The sequence below is a fragment of the Cryptotermes secundus genome, unplaced genomic scaffold (genome assembly GCF_002891405.2).
Source record: "Cryptotermes secundus unplaced genomic scaffold, Csec_1.0 scaffold1467, whole genome shotgun sequence".
NCBI lineage: Eukaryota > Metazoa > Arthropoda > Insecta > Blattodea > Kalotermitidae > Cryptotermes > Cryptotermes secundus.
In genome coordinates, this window is record NW_019729919.1 from 134936 (window position 1) to 156550 (window position 21615).

General features: G+C 42.5%; 1 protein-coding gene and 1 long non-coding RNA gene across 2 annotated transcripts in view; one reads left to right on the forward strand and one right to left on the reverse strand.

Moving 5' to 3' along the window:
- Positions 1–19961, reverse strand: part of LOC111865875 (caseinolytic peptidase B protein homolog) — a 37568-nt gene extending 17607 nt beyond the window's left edge. The window contains exons 1-6 of the mRNA XM_023854292.2: positions 19511–19961; positions 15270–15321; positions 8707–8897; positions 7356–7585; positions 4369–4483; positions 625–803 (exon numbers count right to left, since the gene is read on the reverse strand). Of these exons, the coding sequence (XP_023710060.1) occupies positions 625–803; positions 4369–4483; positions 7356–7585; positions 8707–8897; positions 15270–15321; positions 19511–19793 (1050 nt within the window). The 5' untranslated portion in view covers positions 19794–19961. The remainder of the gene's footprint in view (positions 1–624; positions 804–4368; positions 4484–7355; positions 7586–8706; positions 8898–15269; positions 15322–19510) is intronic.
- A 117-nt stretch (positions 19962–20078) lies between these two features.
- Positions 20079–21615, forward strand: part of LOC117282427 — an 8747-nt gene continuing 7210 nt past the window's right edge. The window contains exon 1 of the long non-coding RNA XR_004513166.1: positions 20079–20143. This is a non-coding gene — a long non-coding RNA (uncharacterized LOC117282427). The remainder of the gene's footprint in view (positions 20144–21615) is intronic.

Consider the following 21615-nt stretch of genomic DNA (forward strand, 5'->3'; position numbering starts at 1 on the left):
AAAAACCGCCAAGTTCAAGGAACTCCCCTCACTGGCTGTCTGCAAATGCTGCAAATGTTTACTCATACAGCTACCCTCCACACACAGAGGCTACCTCCTTTTGTTTTCACCGTGAAATGCAGTTTCTTACTTTGAGGGAAAAATATAAATTACAAATGTTTGAAAACAAACTGCTCAAGAATATATCTGAACCCAAGAGATATGAAGTACAGACCAGAGGACATTACCATTATTATTATTATTATTGGAGGGGGTGGGTTTCCCCATGCACCGCGACTACGGAGGCCGCTCGACCAGAGGATATACTGCAGAACTTATAATTAGAGCACGCATTCTAGTATTGGTAGTCAAGTGGAGGAAATTAAGAGACTGAACAAAATAATTATACTGGAGACAATCCAGAAGTATATAAAGAATTTTCATGGAGACATATTTCAGAAAAGCAACCACTTGGAAGACCAAGAAAGAGGTGGTGGAAAAGGAAAAAATAAAACATGTTGTGAAATGACTGAATTGAAATGAACCAAGATGAGTCCAACAATGGTCTCTGTCAAGAACCAGCTTCTGGTTCTACTACAATAAAGTTGGCTGCTTAGTTATTTAGCTATGCCCACAGCTCCATACCTCATGCTTTTCCTGGTACTCAGACATGTCAATGCGTATAAACGCACTGTCCTTTTTCTTGTGAAGGTATTTGGCAAGCTGCTTGGCTAATTCAGTTTTCCCGATACCAGAGGATCCCAAGAAGAGGAAAACCAGAGGATGCTGATCATCAATCCAACCATTTTCCTTCCTGCGGATAGCTAAAAGGATGATACAAAGAAAAACGTTCATATGCTTTAAACTATAAATAATTCTGAAAGAGAAGGTAATATAAAAATTACAATTAACAGGATACCAATAACATAAATTCTTGCTAGAATAAGTACTCCTTTTTTGACTTCAATGTAATAAAAAAGACTATGATATCTGAAGTGATCAGAGTTCCTGGCTATAGATCCAGAGGTCCCGGGCTCGATTCCCGGCATCACCAGATTTTCTGAGAAGTAGGAGATCTGGAACAGAGTCCACTCAGCATCATGAGGATAACTGAGGAGCTATTTCAATGAAATAGCGGTTCCTGTCTAGAAAACCAAAATTAACGGCCATGGGGATTCATTGTGCTGACCACGTGACACCCTCTATCTGCAAAAGTTGGCACTAACTTCGCTGACAAGCTGCGGTTGCTCGGTTGGTATAGTTCACTTGCAGACTAAAACCACGGAGATTTCTTTTATTGCTAGTGGGGTGGGACTAAGTCCCTTGTACTGCGGCCACTTCTGGCCTACTGTACCAGCCCAAGATGATAGATGAGGGTGATTGTGGAGCAACTGGTGGAATGAAGATTGGCAGGGGAAACCGAAGTACTTGGAGAAAACCTGCCCCAGCACCACTTTGTCCACCATCCCACTTGACCAGACCTAGGATTGAACCCGGGCCGCCGCAGTGGAAAGCCAGTGGCTAACCACTTGAGCTATGGCGCGGCCATCCACAGAGTTTGTTTCTTATCATGGCTGTAAATATTACCATTGCATTCTTTTCAGGTGTTGCTCCATGTAGATGGTTACCAGTGTTTCAGAAGAACACACAGCCTCCACCATCCAAGTAGCATACAAATGAAGCAAGTTTCTGCAAAATGTTGGTAACCATCCACCGGATCATATGTCAGAGGCTTAAACCTGAATACATCCTTTATCCAATATCAACTTGAGCCAACAATGCAGTTTTTACATCTACCATAACATGATCTGGCTAATTTTCAAAGGGCAAGTTTTCTAATGCAAACACTGCATACACACAAGTATTTAGGTCGTACCGAAAGTCATGACCAACTTTTTTTGCATGCAACCTGGGAACAGCAGCAGACAAAAGAGAGTATGGTGATAGGTAGAACCAGCTGTTGTGTTAACCATGAGTGTCTTGCGACGTCAATAACTTGCATCACGTGACCACGTGACATGGCCGACAACGATATGTCATTTCGCCAGCGTGCTAATATCGAATTTCTTCTGAAAGAGGAAATCCCTGCTGCAGAAATTCACCAGAGATGCCAGCGTGTTTATGGAAGTGTGTGCATGGGTGCGAGCAAGCGGCCTCCATAGTCTAGGGGTAACGTTCCAACCTCATGACTCAAGGTATGCAGGTTCAAAAACCTGGCGGAGGTCGTGGAATTTTTAAGGGCGGAAAAATTCAGGGAACAATTCCTCCGGGAGGGACTTTAAGCCACGGGTCCCGTGTCGTAGATTTACGGCACGTAAAAGAACCTCATGACTCTATGAGACCTCTGAGCAAAATTAGGCCAAGTTTCCCACCCAACTAGTTTCCAATTCCTCCGGTAGATGGGGGAAGTATCAGGTACCACTGCCAGAAGAGGGGGGACCTCTCTGACAGAAAGGGACTGAAGCATTAGATACCACTGCCAAGTAGAGGGTAGAAACCTTGCTGGCAGAAAGGGACTAGGAACCCCTGCCAGAGGAGGGACGACCTCGCTGACAGAAAGGGACTAACTATTAGATACCACTGCCAGTAAGAGGTTGGAACCCTGCTGGCAGAAAGGGGCTGATAGTAAGTACCAGTACCGGTAGGGTATGGAGACAGTAGAAATTAAAGGGAGACGCACACTGGACCAGTAATCGGTCTAAGTGCATGGGGAAACCCACCCCCTCAATACAGAATACAGAATGGGTGCGAGCAGTGTTCAAAGACGGGTGAAACCTTTTTAAGATGGGAACACCAGCATCGAAGATGAGCCTTGGAGCAGTCGTCCTCGAACAGCCTCAACTGAACACAACAAGGAAAGAGTGGATGAGATCATTCAAGATGACAGGCGTGTGACTGTGGACAAAATAACCCGAAAACTTGGAATAGGCCACAGTGCAGTACAGGGGATGATTGAAAGCTTGGGCTATAGGAAAGTTTGTGCTCGTTGGGTCCTGCGGTTATTGACCAAAGACCACAAAGGTCGGCGAAAAGCCATCACCTCAGAACTGCGGCAGAAATAGCGACACGAAGGCGATGATTTTTTTGCTCTGTATTGTGACCGGCGACGAAAGCTAGTTTCACCATTTCGAGCCTGAAATGAAATGGCAGAGTATAGAATGGCACCATTTGCATTCTCCATCAAAAAAGAAGGCAAAGACAGTGCCATCAGCTGCGAAGGTGATGGGCACAATCTTCTGGGATGCAGAGGTTTATTCTGGCCAAATTCCTGGAACCTGGGCAAACCATCAATGCTGCTCATTATGTCCAGATGCTGCACAAGCTCCGTTGTGCGTTGTGCAATAAACGTCCGGGACGAAACATCATCATCCTACATGACAACGCTCGCCCCCACGCCGCTCGCTTCACATTGGAAGCAATTGCAAAGATGGGGTGGGAAGTTCTTCCACACCCCTTCTATAGCCCTGATCTCGCACCCTCCGACTACCATCTTTTCGGATTTGTGAAGGATCAGCTGCGTGGACGTTTTGAGACAAGGGAGGCAATTCAGAAAGCAGTGCATCAGTGTCTTCGGATGGCTGGAACGGAATTTTACAGAAGGGGAATTTTCAAACTCCCAGAACGCTGGAAGAAATGTGTACAAAGTGGCGATTACATGGAAAAATAAAGAAAGGTCTGTAGATTGAGGTGGTGTATTTGGTTTGTCAATAATAAAGCATGTTACTTTACAAAAAATTGTTGCTCATGACTTTCAGTACGACCCTCATATATTAGGCATGTATAAGGATGACTTTCTCAGTTTCAGATGAGACTGAGATGAGAATTTGGAAAAATTTTCAGAACTGAGACAAGTACAAGAATTCTCTCTACTAGACCAACTCCTGTAATGAAATCATATTTTTCTACACTACAGACTTTCTTACAATGCACGAAGTGCGCTACTTATCCATTTTGATAATGTATAATCTCTTCTATGTAACACACACAAATGCATCTTCAAGCAATATCAGCAACACGGTGCAATCTCTTCAGGGCTTCACCTACATTGTTGGGCCATGTGTGGCCAATTCTTCCACCCAGACAAGTGAAAAATTTGCAGAAAGCTCTCACATGGTCGTAAACGTATTTACAACTGTTTCATACTAATTGTTAGTATCATTAATACTTGTTATCTAGTTGCTTCTTCTTAAGTTTCTTATTTAATGACTGTCAGTCCTGAGACTATATAACATCAATGATTTGGTGATTAAAAGATGTATTGAGCAGTTGGTGGAATACGAATTGACAGTGGGACGCGAAGTATTCCACGAAAACTTTCTGTAATCCCCCACAAATCCCACATGACCCATTATCTAGCAATATCACACTAATGAAAAGATCACTACTTACTTGATGCCACAGTTGTAATTGCACCCTCCTGTCCAACAATTTGCTGTTTCAGCCGCTGTTCCAATGGAAACCTACGTCTTTCCTCTGCTTCTTTCCTTGACTGCATTTCCGTGAACTACACAGACACATGTAAGATTTGAGGTTTTCATGGTGGTGACTATAAAGAATGCCATCTTCTGGGATGTGGCGCCATATAGAAATTATGTTAACTGACGTTTCAGAGGAACGTATTGCCTCCATCTTCTGGGGTAGAAGACAAGAAGAAATCCGCGAGCGAAGCATGAGAGCAGGTGCAACAGACTGAATCCAGTCAAGGAAACAGAGCTGTATAAGAGAAGGAGTGTGGCTACATAGGGAAATAGTAGAGGGGAGCCGGCAGGTAGTGGGCCAGAGCTGGTATAGAGTATGTGTTAGGGAGAGAGAAGTGAAGGTTAAATGGAGGGCTAGGGAAATAGCAGAGGGGAGCCGGCAGGTAGTGGGCCAGAGCTGGTATAGAGTATGTGTTAGGGAGAGAGAAGTGAAGGTTAAATGGAGGGCATTAACACTGTAGCTCAGGGGCTGCATTGAACCTGAGTGGCCTATAGGTTCTGCCATATTTCAGAGGTTACTTGAGGGAAGAGATGAGAGGCTTCCATGACTTGCTGAGACAAAACCCCACCTCTCTGTTCATATTGTCGGGATGGAGTTCAAGTTTCTTCCAGCCGATCAAAGATAGCCCGGGGCTAAGGACACCAGATGTATACAGTATCCCATGCAAGTGTGGCAAGGTCTATATTGGGCAGACAGGCTGTTCTGTGGACATGAAGTTGAAGAAACATAAGCGGCACATCCGTCTTGAACATCCAGACAAGTCAGCTGTGGCTGAACACAGCATCGATTTTGGACACCGCATTCAGCTCTAGAATACCTCCATCCTCGCTACCAAGACCCATTATATGGATCACATCATTAGGGAGGCAATTAAGATTGAACTCCATCCCAACAATATAAACAGATAGGTGGGGTTTTGTCTCAGCAAGTCATGGAAATCTCTCATCTGTTCCCTCAAGTAACCTCCGAAATACGGCAGGCAGACTCTACTGGCCACTCAGGTTCATCGCAATCTCCGAGCTACAGGGTTAATGCCCTCCATTTAACCTTCCCTTCTCTCCCCCTAACACACACTCCATACCAGCTCTGGCCCACTACCTGCTGGCTATTCCACCAGACCCTTCCCCTCCCCCCTCTCTACTATTTCCCTATGTAGCCACACTCCTTCTCTTATACAGCTGTGTTTACTCGACTGGATTCACTCTGTTGCACCTGCTCTGCTGGTTCGCTCACGGATTTCTTCTCGTCTTCTACCCCTGAATATGGAGGCAATACATTCCTCCAAAATGTCGGTTAACACAATTTCTACATGGCGCCACATCCCAGAAGACGACTTTCTTCATACACAGACACAAACTGATATGGTGAAACCCCGATATTTTTCTTTTAAGTACTGTCAGTGCCACTTAAAAATGAAACGAGTATATTGATTTAATGTTTCTGAATTCAGCACTTAATTCTCGCGGTACCCACCCCATTCTCTGACACAAAGGATACACCGCATCTCTTAAAGCCTCTCATATATTATTCCACACTAAACTTCATGTGGTTTTAAAAATGAAACTCTGTCAATCAGTCAACAAGAGTATAATCATTACTTCTGCTATGTATAATATAACCATTACCTAGGTCAAGAAAACTGCAAATGGATGAAATGCCATTACATAATTGAAGGAGTTTCAGTCACTGCATCTAATGTGGATGAAATAAAAGAAAAGAAAGTTATCCTTGTAACAGGCTGTTGAGGCCTGTAGGGTTGTGACACATTGAGGCTCCAAACTCTTCTAGATGATAAGCTAACAGATGGCTGTGAGATTGTCAACTTTATGCAGCAACTACCCTTTACCCCATGGAAAGATTTCTGGTACTCATTTCTGTTAAGAGGCTGTGTCGACCCCAGGGCCATAGTGTAGCTGGAAGGATTAGGTAAACTGAAAAATTGCAATGACCTTATCAGGAATTGAACCCACGACTTTCCAGCTTGTAGCATAGTGCCTCAACCGACCACATTACCACGTGCTCCATGTGAATGAAATACCACAACCTAATTCAAGAAAATGAGTCATGGCCATAAAACTACTGCATCTTGTGTGGAAAAAATTTCATCTATAATAGAAATATCTAGTACTTTGCATTAAAAGTTTTTAACTTCATATGGCTGGTGTACCACTGTAAGTGCAATGCCCATCCTGCTGTCAGGCAGGGGTCAGATTCTGAAACAGCTCCCCCCCACCCAAAGTACAGTTCTGGCTTGACTCTCATTACAAGAGGCACCTTGCTGCTAACTATAATGATGTATCATCTGGACCTCAACAAATTTTCTACAGATCTACTGATTCCTCCAAAAACAGAGGCCAAGATGGGAATAAAAAAGGATTTCAAATATATATGACTTTTCATTAGTGATTAAAAAGTACAAACTGCTTCCAAACAAATTTCAGACTGAAACTAAAGAACATATTTGAACAGCTGCCTACCCAAAGTCCTGAACTATTTACCAAATATGATACATGGTACAAAATTCATCAGGCATTTACTTCTTGATAAAAATTCAGGCATGCTTACAAAACATAATTCAGTGTGTTTTGAACAAGTTTAAAAGAACACATTACAAAGGATGCTCTCTCTAAAAGACATGCATATTGGCTGTTATATTTCAAACCACAAGCTATGCCATTGTGTTCCAAACCTGAGAGAATCTGAACTACATGTGGGAAATCTTAAATTTCACATTGATGAACACAGAAGGGCTAGAAAATATTAGATGTGACCACAAAGATTTTTGATACCACGATGACCTAGTACCCACAATTTGATAAGCCCAGATATGATCACAACCTCCAAGATTCTACAGCAAATATTTTATTAAGCAAACATATAAAATATTAAGAGAGTACCTCAATGGATGATTTTATTAGCATGTCTCTGATCGCTGGAAGTTTTTGGGAAAAATCAACAGGAAGATATCCTGAATCATTCTTGATGGTTGGGTCTGCTCCTCCTTCAAGTAGGGCCCTCACAATGTCAATATCTTCAATTATTACAGCATAGTGTAGCGCTGTGAAGCCACGGAATGAAGCACGATTGCTCAGTATATCGGTGAACTCATGCTCCCGTCTCATAATAACTAAAAGAAATAGAAATCCATTCACAGAAAATTAAAATCTGTATTAATCTGTGCCATATCACATTTCCTTATAAGAAAACTATCACATGACCTGTGAGCAGCCTCCGTAGTCTAGGGGTAATGTTCCCACGTCATGACCCAAGGTATGCGGGTTCAAACCCGGCGGAGGTCGTGGAATTTTTAAGGGCGGAAAAATTCAGGGAACAAGTCCTCCGGGAGGGACTTTAAGCCGTGTGTCCCGTGTCGTAGATTTACGGCACGTAAAAGAACCTCATGTCTTTGGGAGACCTCTGAGCTAAATTACAGGCCCTTTCCCACCCAAGTAGTCTCCAATGCCTCTGGTGGATGGGGGAAGCATCAAGGTACTGGGGGCCGACCTCGTTGGCTCTATGGGTACTGATGGCATGCACCGTTACTGGTAGGGTATGGCGACAGTAGAAATTAAAGGGGGGATGCACAATGGACCAATAACTGGTCTAAATGCATGGGGAAACCCACCCCCTCTCATAATACATACATCCATCACATGACCTGCAAGGAAGGAACAATTCTTATAAGCTATTTCAACACAAATCTAGTAAAAAAAACAACAAAATAATAATAAAAAACTGACATAGAAAGCCTACTTTACCTAAAAAATATACTAAATTCAGTCACAGAGAAGTAATAGGAACTTCAGCCTGCTATGAAAGCACCTACACTTAGTTCTGATCGAATATATAACAGTCAACTTCTGTAGTATAATAATGTACACAAACCTGTGGTTACAGCGAATAAGGGGGAAAAAAAAAGAAAACGATAGAGGGGTGAATAGTTTATAAATGTACCAATTTCAGAAAGAGAATCAGTTTTACATGTTTAGTTTGTAGACATGGCAGTAAGTCATACATTTTAATAAAAGGGTATAAAGATTCTTTATTATCTGTCTTAATGAATATCATAGTTCACACTTAACCTTTAAGTTCACATTTCAGCCTCAAGATATTCTATCCTGATGGAGGTTTTGATGGTTTACTTCAGTCTCTCTAGGAAAATTCTAGAATTATATGTCACAACTGCATCTTTCTCATTCGTCGTCCATAGTCACCATACAATTACAGAAATCTTAATTCATTTATTACCATCAATGGCATGAAGACCAATTTCAATTCCAGTTCTGTGAGCACTTATGAAATCATCACCCAAGTTTGGATCAGCTCCTGCTTTCAACAGAGCTTCCACGGCCTCTATATTTCCATTCACTGCTGCCACATGCAAGGCCGTCCAACCAAGAGGATGCCGTACATTCACATCAAAACCTTCAGCGCTCAACCTGATAACAAAATATGTTTATCAATCAGCACAGAAGCAATATGTAAGATTTGAGGTTTTCACAGTGGTGACTATGAAGAATGTAGTCTTCTGGGATGTGGTGCCATGTAAACTACAACCACTTGCTCATGCTGGTTCACTGCTCGCAGATTTCTTATATCCTGAAGATGGAGGTGATACATTCCTCCAAAATGTCAATTAACACAATATCTACACAGTACCACTTCCCAGAAGACGGCATCATAGACAAAGCAATTACATAAACAGTAAAGGTGAAGTTGTCCCTGTGCTTAACTACTTAAGCACTACACCATGAACGTGTATGGGGGAGTGGATGTATGGATCTATATTTTCTTGACCTCAGGACTAGCTGGTGGTAAGTGACCAGCTTCACGCCCTGGCTGCTTTAACCCCAGGGAAAGAGACCCCGGTACCCATTGGATAGGAGGCTGGGTGGGCCCCAGAACCGGTCTGGACAACATGGAGAAGTGAAAATTCCTGACCCCACCGGGACTCGAACTCTGACCCCTCAGTCATCCAGCCAATAGCCAGTTGCTATACCAACCATGCTATCCCAGCTCACTATTACATAAACAGTACAAAGCTCATACTATACTGATGCATCCTGTTGTGGCACCAGAATAAATATCATTGCTTCAGTCCTTTCTTCAAAGCACTTATTTCATACACAAGGCGGTATAGTTTCTATGCAAATACCACTCACATTCACGTGATAATTTATTCTGTGACATGTTCCTGTCACCAACATAACCATCAACAGACACTTGAGAAGAATACTGGTATACACAAGTATTCCCCCTCGTTCGTGTCTCAACCTAATCGTGGTGAGGGGGATTGAGTATGCCAAGGACCCTGAGAGCTATACCAGCGGTAGCATAGCTACTGGCAGGGCCTCCCTTGCTGGACAGGTCAAAGGGTAGGCATCAGACGAAGAGAGACACCAAAAACTGATGTCGGAAGCAGCGTCATCAGCAGCGACTTGAAGCACAGAGCAAATGATGCTCGAGATGGTTCAAGTTCGTATAGCAGCAGGCGTGACCAGAGTGGTTTCAATGGTTGTTGTACTGCGATGTGGAAAACAAATGGAAGAACTACCACATTATCACATTTCCTGGATAGTCTCTTTCCAAAAACAGAGATACCATGTATGCGAGATGTTTCCTCTGGAGGCAAAACAATCCAGAGGTAAACTACTCCCACAATCGGATCTCCGGGGGGGAGTGTTTCTAGAGGAAATGTCATGCAGGCATTACAACAAGAAAAAGTGTGAAGATCAGAAGGAACATCACGGCTACAAGATTGGAACATGGAATGTAAGGACGTTGAATCAAGCAGGCAAATTGGAGAATTTTAAAATGGAAATGCAGAAGAATGAGGTGTCTGTTCTAGGTGTCAGCGAAGTGCGATGGAAAGGACAAGGCGAAATAAGAAGTGGTGATTATACGATGTATTATTCCAGAGGTGAACGGGCTGAAAGAGGTGTGGCAATAGTGGTGCATAAAAGTGTAGTGAGGAGTGTTGTTAAGAAGATTGCTTGTAATGACAGAATTATTGCTCTGAAGTTAAAGGCGGAACCGGTAGATATACTGATTATACAAGTGTACATGCCAACATCAGAGTATGAAGATGATGAAGTGGAAAAAGTGTATGACACAATTGAAGAAATTCTTCAGGAAGATGGAAGAGGAGACACAAACAGCATCATATTGGGAGACTGGAACAGCATTGTTGGAGATGAACCATATCAGAATATTGTTGGATCACATGGACTAGGAAGACGGAATCACAGAGGTCAAATGCTTATTGACTTTTGTGAACGAAATGGATTGATTGTTACCAACACTTGGTTCAAGAAGCCAAAGAGAAGAATTTACACATGGAAGGCACCTGGGGATTGGAAGAGGCATCAGCTGGACTACATCCTTGTGAAACATCGATTCAGAAACAGTGTGAAGGATGTGAAGACGCTTCCTGGGGCAGACATTGACTCTGACCACAACTTGCTGGTTGCCAAGTTCCGAACCAGGTTGAAGAAAATTATAGGATTTCGAAAGCGCAGACCCAGATGGGATTTGGAGAAGTTATATGCTCAAAGACAAAGCGTGCAAGAGACCCTAGAAGAGAAACTCGGTGCATTTGAAGGCGAAAGTGGAAATGCTGAAGCACAGTGGAACAATATAAAAGAATGCATGCTAGATACTATCAGTGATTTGGTAGGTAAAGTTGAGAAGATAGCAAGAAAACCATGGGTTACACAGGAGATGATGAGTAAAATGGAGGAGCGAAGGAAATGGAAGAATGTCAACAATGAAGAAGGCAGGAGGAAATACAGGAGACTGAGGAATGAATTGAAAAGAGCCACGGACAGGGCCAAAAAGGAATATCTTGAGAAGATATGTAATGAGATTATGGAATTTCAAAGAACAGGACGTTATTATTTGATGCACATGAAGACAAAAGAACTAGGATGGAAAGAGAATCATGGGATTCAAAATGTTGGCATCGAAGACTCCCAGGGGAATAGAATAGTAGATCAGAGGCAAGTGCTGAAAATTTGGGAAAATTATATTTCAGAACTATATGATCGACCTAATCGGCCAGAAACCTTAGAAGTTGAACCGGAAGAAGAAGTAGATACAGACGAGAAAGGACCATATATTTTACAAAGTGAGGTGGAAAAAGCTATCAAGGAAATGAGGAAGGGAAAGGCTACAGGAGATGATGATGTACCTGGAGATGTGCTCAAGTTACTGGGAGAAGGTGGTTTGAAAACACTGACAAAACTAATGAACACCATATATGAAAGTGGAGAGTGGCCCAAGGACTTTACAGAAGTTACAATGATTGCCTTAAAGAAAAAGACAAAAGCTACAAAATGCAGCGACCATCGCACAATAAGTCTTATTGCACATACAGCAAAGATAATAGCAAAGATACTTAAAAGAAGAATTGAAAGGAAAATAGAGGATGTACTTGGAGAAGATCAGTTTGGATTTAGAAGAGGAAAAGGAACCAGGGATGCAATTGGGATGATGAGAATTATAGCGGAACGAACTTTGGAGATAGATGAAGAACTGTGTGTTTGCTTCATAGACTGGCAGAAGGCATTTGACCGGGTAAACTGGACCAAATTAATGCAGATCCTGAAAGAAACAGGTATCGATTGGCATGAAAGAAGATTGATTAGCAAATTGTACATGGATCAGAAAGTTAGAGTACGACTGGACAGGGGGGAGACAGGAAGTGTGCAGATTGGAAGAGGAGTTCGACAAGGATGCTGTTTATCACCAATTCTGTTCAACTTGTACAGCGAATGCCTTACCAAGGAAGCTCTGGATGGGCTCGGTGACTTCAAAGTAGGAGGGCAAATTATTCAAACTGTGAAATATGCAGATGACCTTGTGTTAATGGCTAAGGAAGAAACTGTGCTACAGGGCATGATTGATAGACTAATTGAAATTGGAAGGTGCTATGGCATGGAAATGAATGTGGAGAAAACAAAAGTAATGAAAATTTCGAGACAACCAACCCCAGTCACAATAAAGATAGACCAAAAACAACTGGAGAATGTGAAATGCTTTAAATATTTGGGTAGCTTGTTAACAGATGATGGAAGGTGTACTTGTGAAATTAAATCCAGGATTGCCATGGCAAAAGCTGCATTTAGCAAGAAGAAGAATCTTTTTACCAGCAAATTGGACTTAAATTTGAGGAAGAAACTAGTGAAATGCTACATTTGGAGCATAGCTCTGAATGGGGCTGAAACATGGACACTTAGGGCAGTAGATCAGAAACATCTGGAAAGTTTCGAAATGTGGTGTTGGAGAAGGATGGAGAAGATCAGTTGGACTGATCATGTGAGAAATGAAGAAGTGTTAATTAGAGTCAGTGAGCAGAGGAATATCCTACACGAAATAAGAAAACGGAAGGCTAATTGGATTGGTCATGTTTTACGCAGAAACTACCTTCTAAAAGAAGTTACTGAAGGAAAGACAGAAGGGCGGATAGAAGTGACAAGAAGACGAGGAAGAAGACGTAAGAAGATGCTGGATGACCTTGGGGACAGAAGAGGATACTGTCATTTGAAGGAAAATGCTCTAGATCGCATTAAGTGGAGGATTTGTTTTGGAAGAGACTGTGGACCTGTCGTCTTGACAGATTACTGATGATGATGATGACACAAGTATTGAAGAAAGCAGTCTTCTGTGATGTGGCACAGTGTAGATGTGGTGTTAACCGACATTTCGGAGGAACATATTGACTCCATCTTCAGGGTACAAGGAACAATTAGAAATCTGCAAGCGAAAAGACCGTGAAAACCAGTACAAGCAGACTGGTGTTGGAAATAAACACAGCTATGTGAGAGCAGTGAAGGAAGGGGGGAGGGCAAGTCTACATGGGAAATCAGTTGAGTGGGAGGGGGGAAGAGGCTGCGACAGAAGCAGGGTTTTGTATATGATATTGTGTGAGGGCGGGAGAAAGACAAATTTAAAGGGAGGGCACTAACCCTTAAACTGGGGGGGTGGAGTGAGGGTGGGGGTTCCTATGTTAGTCGGTCATGGCCTGTGTAGCCTTGTGGATCTGGCATCATGTCCCAGGGGGTTTTAGGGAACAGATGAGAGGCTTCCATGACTTGCTAAGACAAAACCCCACTCTCTGTTCATATTTTAGGGATGGAGATCAATCTCAATGGCTTCCCTAATTATGCGATTCACATATCGGTTCTTGGTGGCGAGGATGGAGGTATTCTGAAGCTGAATGTGGTGTCCCAGATCGATGCTGTGTTCAGCTACGGCTGACCTGTCCGGATATTTGAGACAGATGTGCTGCTGATGCTCCTTCAACCTCATGTCCATGCAGCAGCCCGTCTGCCCAATATAGACCTTGCCACACTCGCATGGGATACTGTATAAACCTGGTGTCCTTAGTCCCAGGCTATCTTTGACTGGCCGGAGGAAACTGGATAATCTGTTTGGAGGCAGACCCTGTGCTTTAATGTTGTGCCAGGACAGCACTCTGCTGATACGGTTGAATATAGTCCCGACATAGGGAAGGAAGGCGACTGAGCCCGGTTTATCTTCAGGCCGGCTGATGTTGGGCCTATGGTTGAGAACTCTATGGATCTGCTGGTTGTTGTATCCCTTCTTCCTGAATACATCCCACAGGAGCACCAACTCCGCATGTAGGCAGTCTTGATCACAAAGAGCTCTAGCCCTGTGCACCAATGTGGAAAGCGCAGCTTGCTCATTGGAAGGGTGGTGGTGGGACGCAGCATTAAGGTAGAGGTTTGTATGGGTGGATTTTCAGTACACTCTATGGCCCAGAGAACCGTCGAGCCTCCTGTAAATATTTATATCCAAGAAGGGGAGGTGGCCCTCAGTTTCAGTCCCCATTGTGAACTGAATGCAATGGTGGATACTGCTTAGGTGGTTGAGGAAGTCCTTAAGCTTGTTGGACCCGTGTGGCCAGATGACGAAGGTGTCATCCACATAGCGAAATGAGCAGTGGGGCTTGTGTGGGGCAAAGTCAAGTGCCCTCTGCTTGAAGTCCTCCATATAGGTTAGAGATGACCGGAGAAAGTGGCGAGCCCATCGCCACACGATCGGTTTGTTCATAGAACTGGCCATTGAAGTTGAAGTATGAGGTGGTCAGGATATGGCAGAAGAGTCGCAAGATGTCCTCTTCGAAATGTCATCCTAGCAGATCCGTTGTATCCTTTATAGGCACCCTGGTGAAGAGTGACACTACATCGAAACTGACCATTATGTCGTGGGGATTGACATGGAGAGAGCCCAATGTGTGGACAAATTCCACGTTGTGTGGACCATTGCCAGTGTATGTGCTCAGTAGGCCAGCCAAGTGTTTGGCCAGGCGATAGGTAGGAGAGCCAATGGTGCTCACAATGGGCCTTAGTGGAATGTCAGGCTTGTGGATTTTTGGTAACCCATAGAGTCTAAGTGGCCTGGAACCTTGAGGTCATAGCAGTTTTGTTTGTGAGTTAGTATGCAACTAAATCTTATAATCCACTGTCATCAGTCAAAATGTGAAACTTAATTAATTAAAAGTGAAGGTTCAAATCTAAATTCTAGTACACTAAGAACCAATTTAATTGGTATACTTCACTGTTTCTTTCAGTCCTTGTTGTAGTTGTACTGTATGTTCTATTCTTGTGCTCTTTTGTGTGGTGCTGACTACTAGATGGACCAAGACAGTTTCGATCCATCTACCAACCAATATGAAAATACATGCAAAACCTTGTGTAAAATGGAAACAAATACTGAAATCTTCTAAGCTGCATGATACCACAGTGTACATAATAGCTCTCTTTATTAACATAAACTGAATTTCGTACCTTCTAATTTCTTCTGCATTTCCATATTTTGCTGCACGGAATAAACGTGTATCTGAAAAAGAAAGAAAAAGATAACCGAATGCTTAAACTCTCTCTATGGATCCTGGTTTATTTAATGACAGTAATCATCAGTCATGACAATGAAAACCTCAATCACAGAAAACCAAGTTCAGTAGCCATTCCTGCATTTCTCTAGCATCCTTACATGTACTGGATCATACATCATGTGGTGATAGTGTTCTTACCAAACATTCTTGGCAAACAAAGCATCATAACTGATCTGCACAGTGGATGAAACTGTACAAATTTTTATTACCAAACCCATTCAAATATCATACAGTTATATTAATAAGTGTTATGGTCTCATTACATTCACCATGTGAATACCACATGACAATACCATAAATTACCACTGGTTATTTAAACCTCTCAGAAGACATCTTACGAGGGGCGTTCAAGTTCTAAGGTCTCCGATTTTTTTTCTCAGGACTGGGAGCAGATAGACACATGCGGTTTAGTTTAAAATACGTGTGCACGCTTCGTGAATGCATGACAGAGATGGCAGCACTCTACGGCACACAGAACTCTAGTGGTAGCCGCGAGAGTGAGAAGTGTTTTGATACTTATGATGGCGACATTTTCGTTACAAGAACAGCGAGTAATCATTCGTTTTCTCCACTTGCGTGGTGCGACCACCCATTGAAATTCATCGCCAGTTGAGTGAGACGTGTGGTGATCGTGTCATGAATGTGAAAAATGTGCGTTCGTGGGTGCGACAGTTCAAAGAAGGCCGAACGTCGTGTGACAACGAACCAAAACATTCTCGGCCTCGCACCAACAGGTCTGAAAACATGGTCGAGCGAGTTGAGAAAGTTGTTTTGGAGGATCGCTGATTGAGTGTGGAAAACATCGCCTCCAAAGTTGGCATTTCCGTGGGATCTGTGCACACAATCCTGCATGAAGACCTGCGAATGCGGAAAGTGTCCTCCAAGTGGGTGCCACGAATTCTGACGGATGACCACAAGGCTGCACGCATGGAAATTTGCCAGGCGATGTTGACACATGATGAAGGCATGAGTGGGACTTTCTTTTCATCAACTGTGACAATGGATGAGACATGGATGCCGTTTTTGAATCCGCTATTGCATCAACAATTTTCCAGTGGTCAAAACACACTCCTACAGAAGCGTTCGCAGCGGTCATGGAATCATGGCGTCAACGTTGTGAAAAATGTGTACGGCTGCAGGGAGATTACGTTGAAAAGTGACAGAAGTTTCAAATTGTTTGTATGATTATTGTGTGAGAAAAAAAATCGGAGACCTTAGAACTTGAACGCACAATGTACATTCTGACTGGGGTATAACTCTGCTGTTCTGATTTTATTCAATTTCTTTCTTGCACTCTTACTTAACTCATGGAGCTCAGCACTTCTTGAGGAGCAGCCAATTCTGCAGCTACTCAAGAATTTCCCAGCATTTTATGGGACCTGAAGGTTCACTACGATGTTCACAACAGAACTCCACTTGTCCCTATTCTGAGCCAGATCAATCCAATTCATAACATCCCATTGTATCTCTCTAAGATCCATTTTAATATTGTTCACCCACCTATGTCTTGGTCTTCTCAGTGGTCTCTTTTCTTCTGGTTTTCCCTCCAATATCCTATATGCATTCCTCGTCTCCCCCATTTGTGCTACATGCCCTGCCCACCTCATCGTCCTTGACTTGATCATTCTAATTATACTTGTAGAAGAGTACAAGTTATAAAGCTCCTCATTATGCAGTTTTCTCCAACCTCCTGTCACTTTCTCTCTCTTTGGTCCAAATATTCTCCTCAACACCCTGTTCTCAAACACCCTCAGTCTATGTTCCTCCATTAATATCAGAGATCAAGTTTCACACCCATACAGAACCAGAGGCAAAAATTATAGTTTTGTATATTCTAATTTTTAAGTTTTTGGACAGCAGACAAGAACACAAAAGGTTCTGGACTGAATGGTAGCAAGCATTACTCGAGTTCAATCTCCTCTTAATTTCCTCCTCGATCAGATTTTGTTCTGTTATCGTTGTTCCCAAATATCTGAACTGTGCCACATTTTCAAAACATCTGTTTCCTATTTTTATATCATGATTTTGCCCTGCATTTTGGTGACAAGACACCAACATATAGTTAGTTTTATCTGTGTTTACTTCTAGACCAACCTCCTTACTTGCGTCAATTAAAGTTTGTGTATTTTTCTTTATGGTATATATATTATCGCCCAGTAGATTCACATCATCAGCATAGAGCAACAGCTGATGTGACCCGTTTAATTTCAGTCCCACCTGGATTTCCTGGACCTTCCTAATGGGATATTCTAAAGCAAAGTTGAAAAGGAGTGGTGATAAGGCATCTCCTTGTTTTAGACCATTCTGGATGGGAAATTTATCAGACAAATGTTAACCTATACAGACTTTACTATATGCTTCATTTAAACACATTTTAACCAGCCTAACTACAAGGGTAGGATAAAAAGTAGTGGTAACACTGCTGTAACATGAAAGATGTGCGTCAGGTGGCACTAGTGCCATCTGTAGCTGATAGCAGAAGTTCAGTTGAAGTAGTACAGTGAGTGGCTCTGGTTGTGTTTTGTTGAGTTGCATTGTGCGTCGTCTTGAAGTGCAGGAGCACAGTTCATGCACCTTAACAACATGTTTATGAAACAAGAACAACACTCCTGGATAGAAATTGAAGTTGCTTGAGGTTGTAGTGCACAAAACTGTTATCAGGGACAGCGAGAAGCATGTGGTGAAGCTGCTTTGCCATATTGCACATTGGCAATGGCATGGGTGAAATTGTTCCGTGAAGAGAGGGATGCCATTCAGGACAGCCGTCTTTCAGGATGACCCCATGCTGACAACCACACAATTCACTTTCTTGCTTCTCTGCTAGATGTTGATCGCCAATGGGCTGGGCGGGAGTTAGCTACTGAGGTAGGCGTATGTCACCAAACCGTGCTCCACATTCTGCACGATATTTTTGGATACCACAAAACTGCATCGCAATGGGTACCCCATACGATGTCCGAGGTGCAACAATGGCAACGTTATGCAATTGCACAGGACTTGTTGGACTGGTACCATAGAGAAGGTGATGACTTCCTTGAAAGGATCGTCACTCTGGACGAAACTTGGGCTCGCTCATACAAACTGCACTTGAAGTGACAATCAAATGAATGGAAGCATCCTGGCTCTCCTCGCCCAAAGAAAGTGCACCCTACACAGAGTAATGTGAAGGCGATATTAATTGTGGCATATGACACTGATGGAGTGATACTACACCACACTGTACCTCAACGACAGACAGTAAACGCTGGCTACTACTGCAATTTCCTGTGTAATCATCTTCGTCCAGCACTCAGGAGAAAGCGATCGACACTTGTTGGCAACGAACCCCATCATCCTTCATGACAATGCAAGGTCTCATACTGCTGATGCTGTCAAGGATCTCCTTCACTGCTGGCGATGGGAGATACTGCAACATCTGCTATACTCACCCGATATGAGTCCGTGTGATTATGATCTCTTTGCCAAAATGAAAGAACTACCGCGAGGGACATGTTACAACACAAGAGAGGAGATTATTCGTGCTGTAGGGCGGTCACTGCTGGACATCAACAGAAGTGGATACGCTGATGGTGTACGATGCCTTCCACAAATCTGGAAGAAGGTGGTACACATGGGGGGGCGATTATATTGAAGGAATGTAAGTGTGTTTACCTCAAGTAATAAAGTCATTTCAGAACTATAGAGGTGTTTCCACTACTTTTTATCTGACCTATGTAGTTTCATGAGTATCCTAAACTCTTGAAGAAAGCAGTCTTCTGGGATTTGGCGCCGTGTATATGTGGTGTTAACCGACGTTTCGGAGGAACGTATCGCCCCCATCTTCAGGGTTGAAGAAAAAGTATAGGTAAATCTGCAAGCGACAACACCGTGAGACACGGTAAAGCAGACTNTAAACTCTTATCAGTATATTGTACAATACTTCTTTCCTAACTGAATCATAGGCTTTCCTAAAGTCTATGAATAGCTGAAAGATTTCACCCACACTACAAATTTAATTTCACCTACCATTACGTCCTACTTGACAAAAAGTATGCATTAAGTATAACTGATTAAATGTTCATCATCAACATAAATCCGCCTAAGTCACAGACAACTAACACTCCAAACTGTTGCCACCACATGTGCCAAACCTACCGTTTGGTCGCTCCGAGCAGAATGCCAGAAGGAGGGCTACACCACTTGATAATAATACTGGTAATTTCAGCTTCCATAGCTCTTCTGAATATTTGCTGACGTATGTGTCGGCAATAAATGTCACACCTCTTGACCGGAAAACTGGTAACAAGCGCTGATATGCCTTTTCACATGATACTAGGCAAATGACATTACGAAACAGGGTGAAGAATTTTCCTCTTTTTCTTGCGAAGGTGCGTAACAGTTTAAAATCATTTTTCCCACACTGTAAAACTTTATACATAACTAAACACTCGGTCTGATATCCAAACAACACAGATCTTTTTAGAACGCTGAATTAAGCTAAATAAAAACATTACTTCAATCGCCTAAACCACCTACTGTCGCTTCTTTTTCGAAGATCGTCAAGATGGTCAAGCACGCAATGTTGCCAGCCTACGAACAACTCTTGCAAACTCAATATCGCTCAATATGCCCTCAATGTGCTCAATTTTATTGGCAAGCAGCATAGCCTCGTGACTCGTGACGCTCGTGACGGCTGCCAATTACATCAGCCACGGAACACTACAACGGGGTTGTTGGACACGGAGCTCCTGTGCATGGCATCAGTCGTTGTGCCACACAGAAACAAGGGTAAGTATCTGCAATGTGTCAGTTTCTCTCGTCAATCTATGCAGCGCTACTGTAGGTTACATACCACTGCGCAGAATATCGTGAAAAATATCCGAGTGTTTCAGACAACAGCTGAATACACTATGAAATGACCGGAAATGACCAACCCCAATGTTTAGGCGGTTAAGTCTAGGTTGCCCCCGTACTTAACTTTTAACCTTTAAGAGACGAAGTACGCCGCGTACGCCGTATGGGACATTTAACGTGTAGTCGTCGTGGCCGAAGTGCGCAATATGGCATGTATTGCAGGCGCGTGCAGTGTTTTGAAAAACTCATTTTAATATAGAAATCTTTGTTTTATATATATTCTTTTTTGGAATCAGCTTGATAAGTAAACAGGCTTCACTCCTGCATCATCTAACTGAATATAGCCTTTGTGTGGTACTCCTGGAAACACCCGAAAATGCAGAGTCCAACGTCGCGTTTTATGCACCTTGTTCGGATGTTTCTCCCCTTTGCACGTGAAGAGCGCACACGACCCACACGACAGTTCAGTCTCGTGTTTGAAGAAGTTGGCCAGTGATGTCGGTTGGCTTCCTCTAATCGACATATTGTAAATGACAGAGCAGGAGGTCGACCTATGGGCCGATGTGGGCGAGGTGGACCCCTTGCAACATGTACCAGCATATTACGCCCAAGGGCGAGACAAAAGTCTCGATTTGAAAATTTCGCACCACAGCATGACAACATGATGAAACTCAATTCAATTCAATTTTATTTCATCCATGAATCATTATACATGATATGGGACGAGTCAAAGATTAATATTAATACTAATACTAAATAGTAATAAGAATATAATAATACAGAAATAGTATGCCAAATTATTATAAATGATGATAATAATAATAATAATAATGTAGTAATACAGAGATAATAATATGACAGTATAATTAGTCTTGAAGACAGNCCTTTAAGATGGCACTAGGCAGATAATTCCCAGAAGCATTCACGAAGTGTTATTTCCTGGAGAGAGAATTGAACTGAGCAGTAAGCGTTCTCATGACTTATATTGTCCAACACTATGAGGCAAATTTATTCTTGGTATATATAATTTAGACTGACTAAAACTCTTTTCTAACAAATAAAATACTCACCTACACTGTAAAAATAATAAATGAACTGAGCGGTAAGCGTTCTTATGACTTGTATTATTCAATACTATGAGGCTAACTGATTCTTTGAATCTTGGAATATATAATTTAGTCTAACTAGAACTCTTTTCTAAAGAAGTAAGACATTCGTCTACACTGTAGAAGCAATGATCAAACAGGAAATTTTTCAAAGCTTTTTTGAATCTGTATAGAGCTGGTATCTCCTTAATGTAATATGGTAAATGATTGTACATACGAAGTCCAGTATTAATAAAATTGTCTTTGCATAAACTGGTATTACATGAAACAATATATAGGTCATCTTTTCCCCTTGTATTA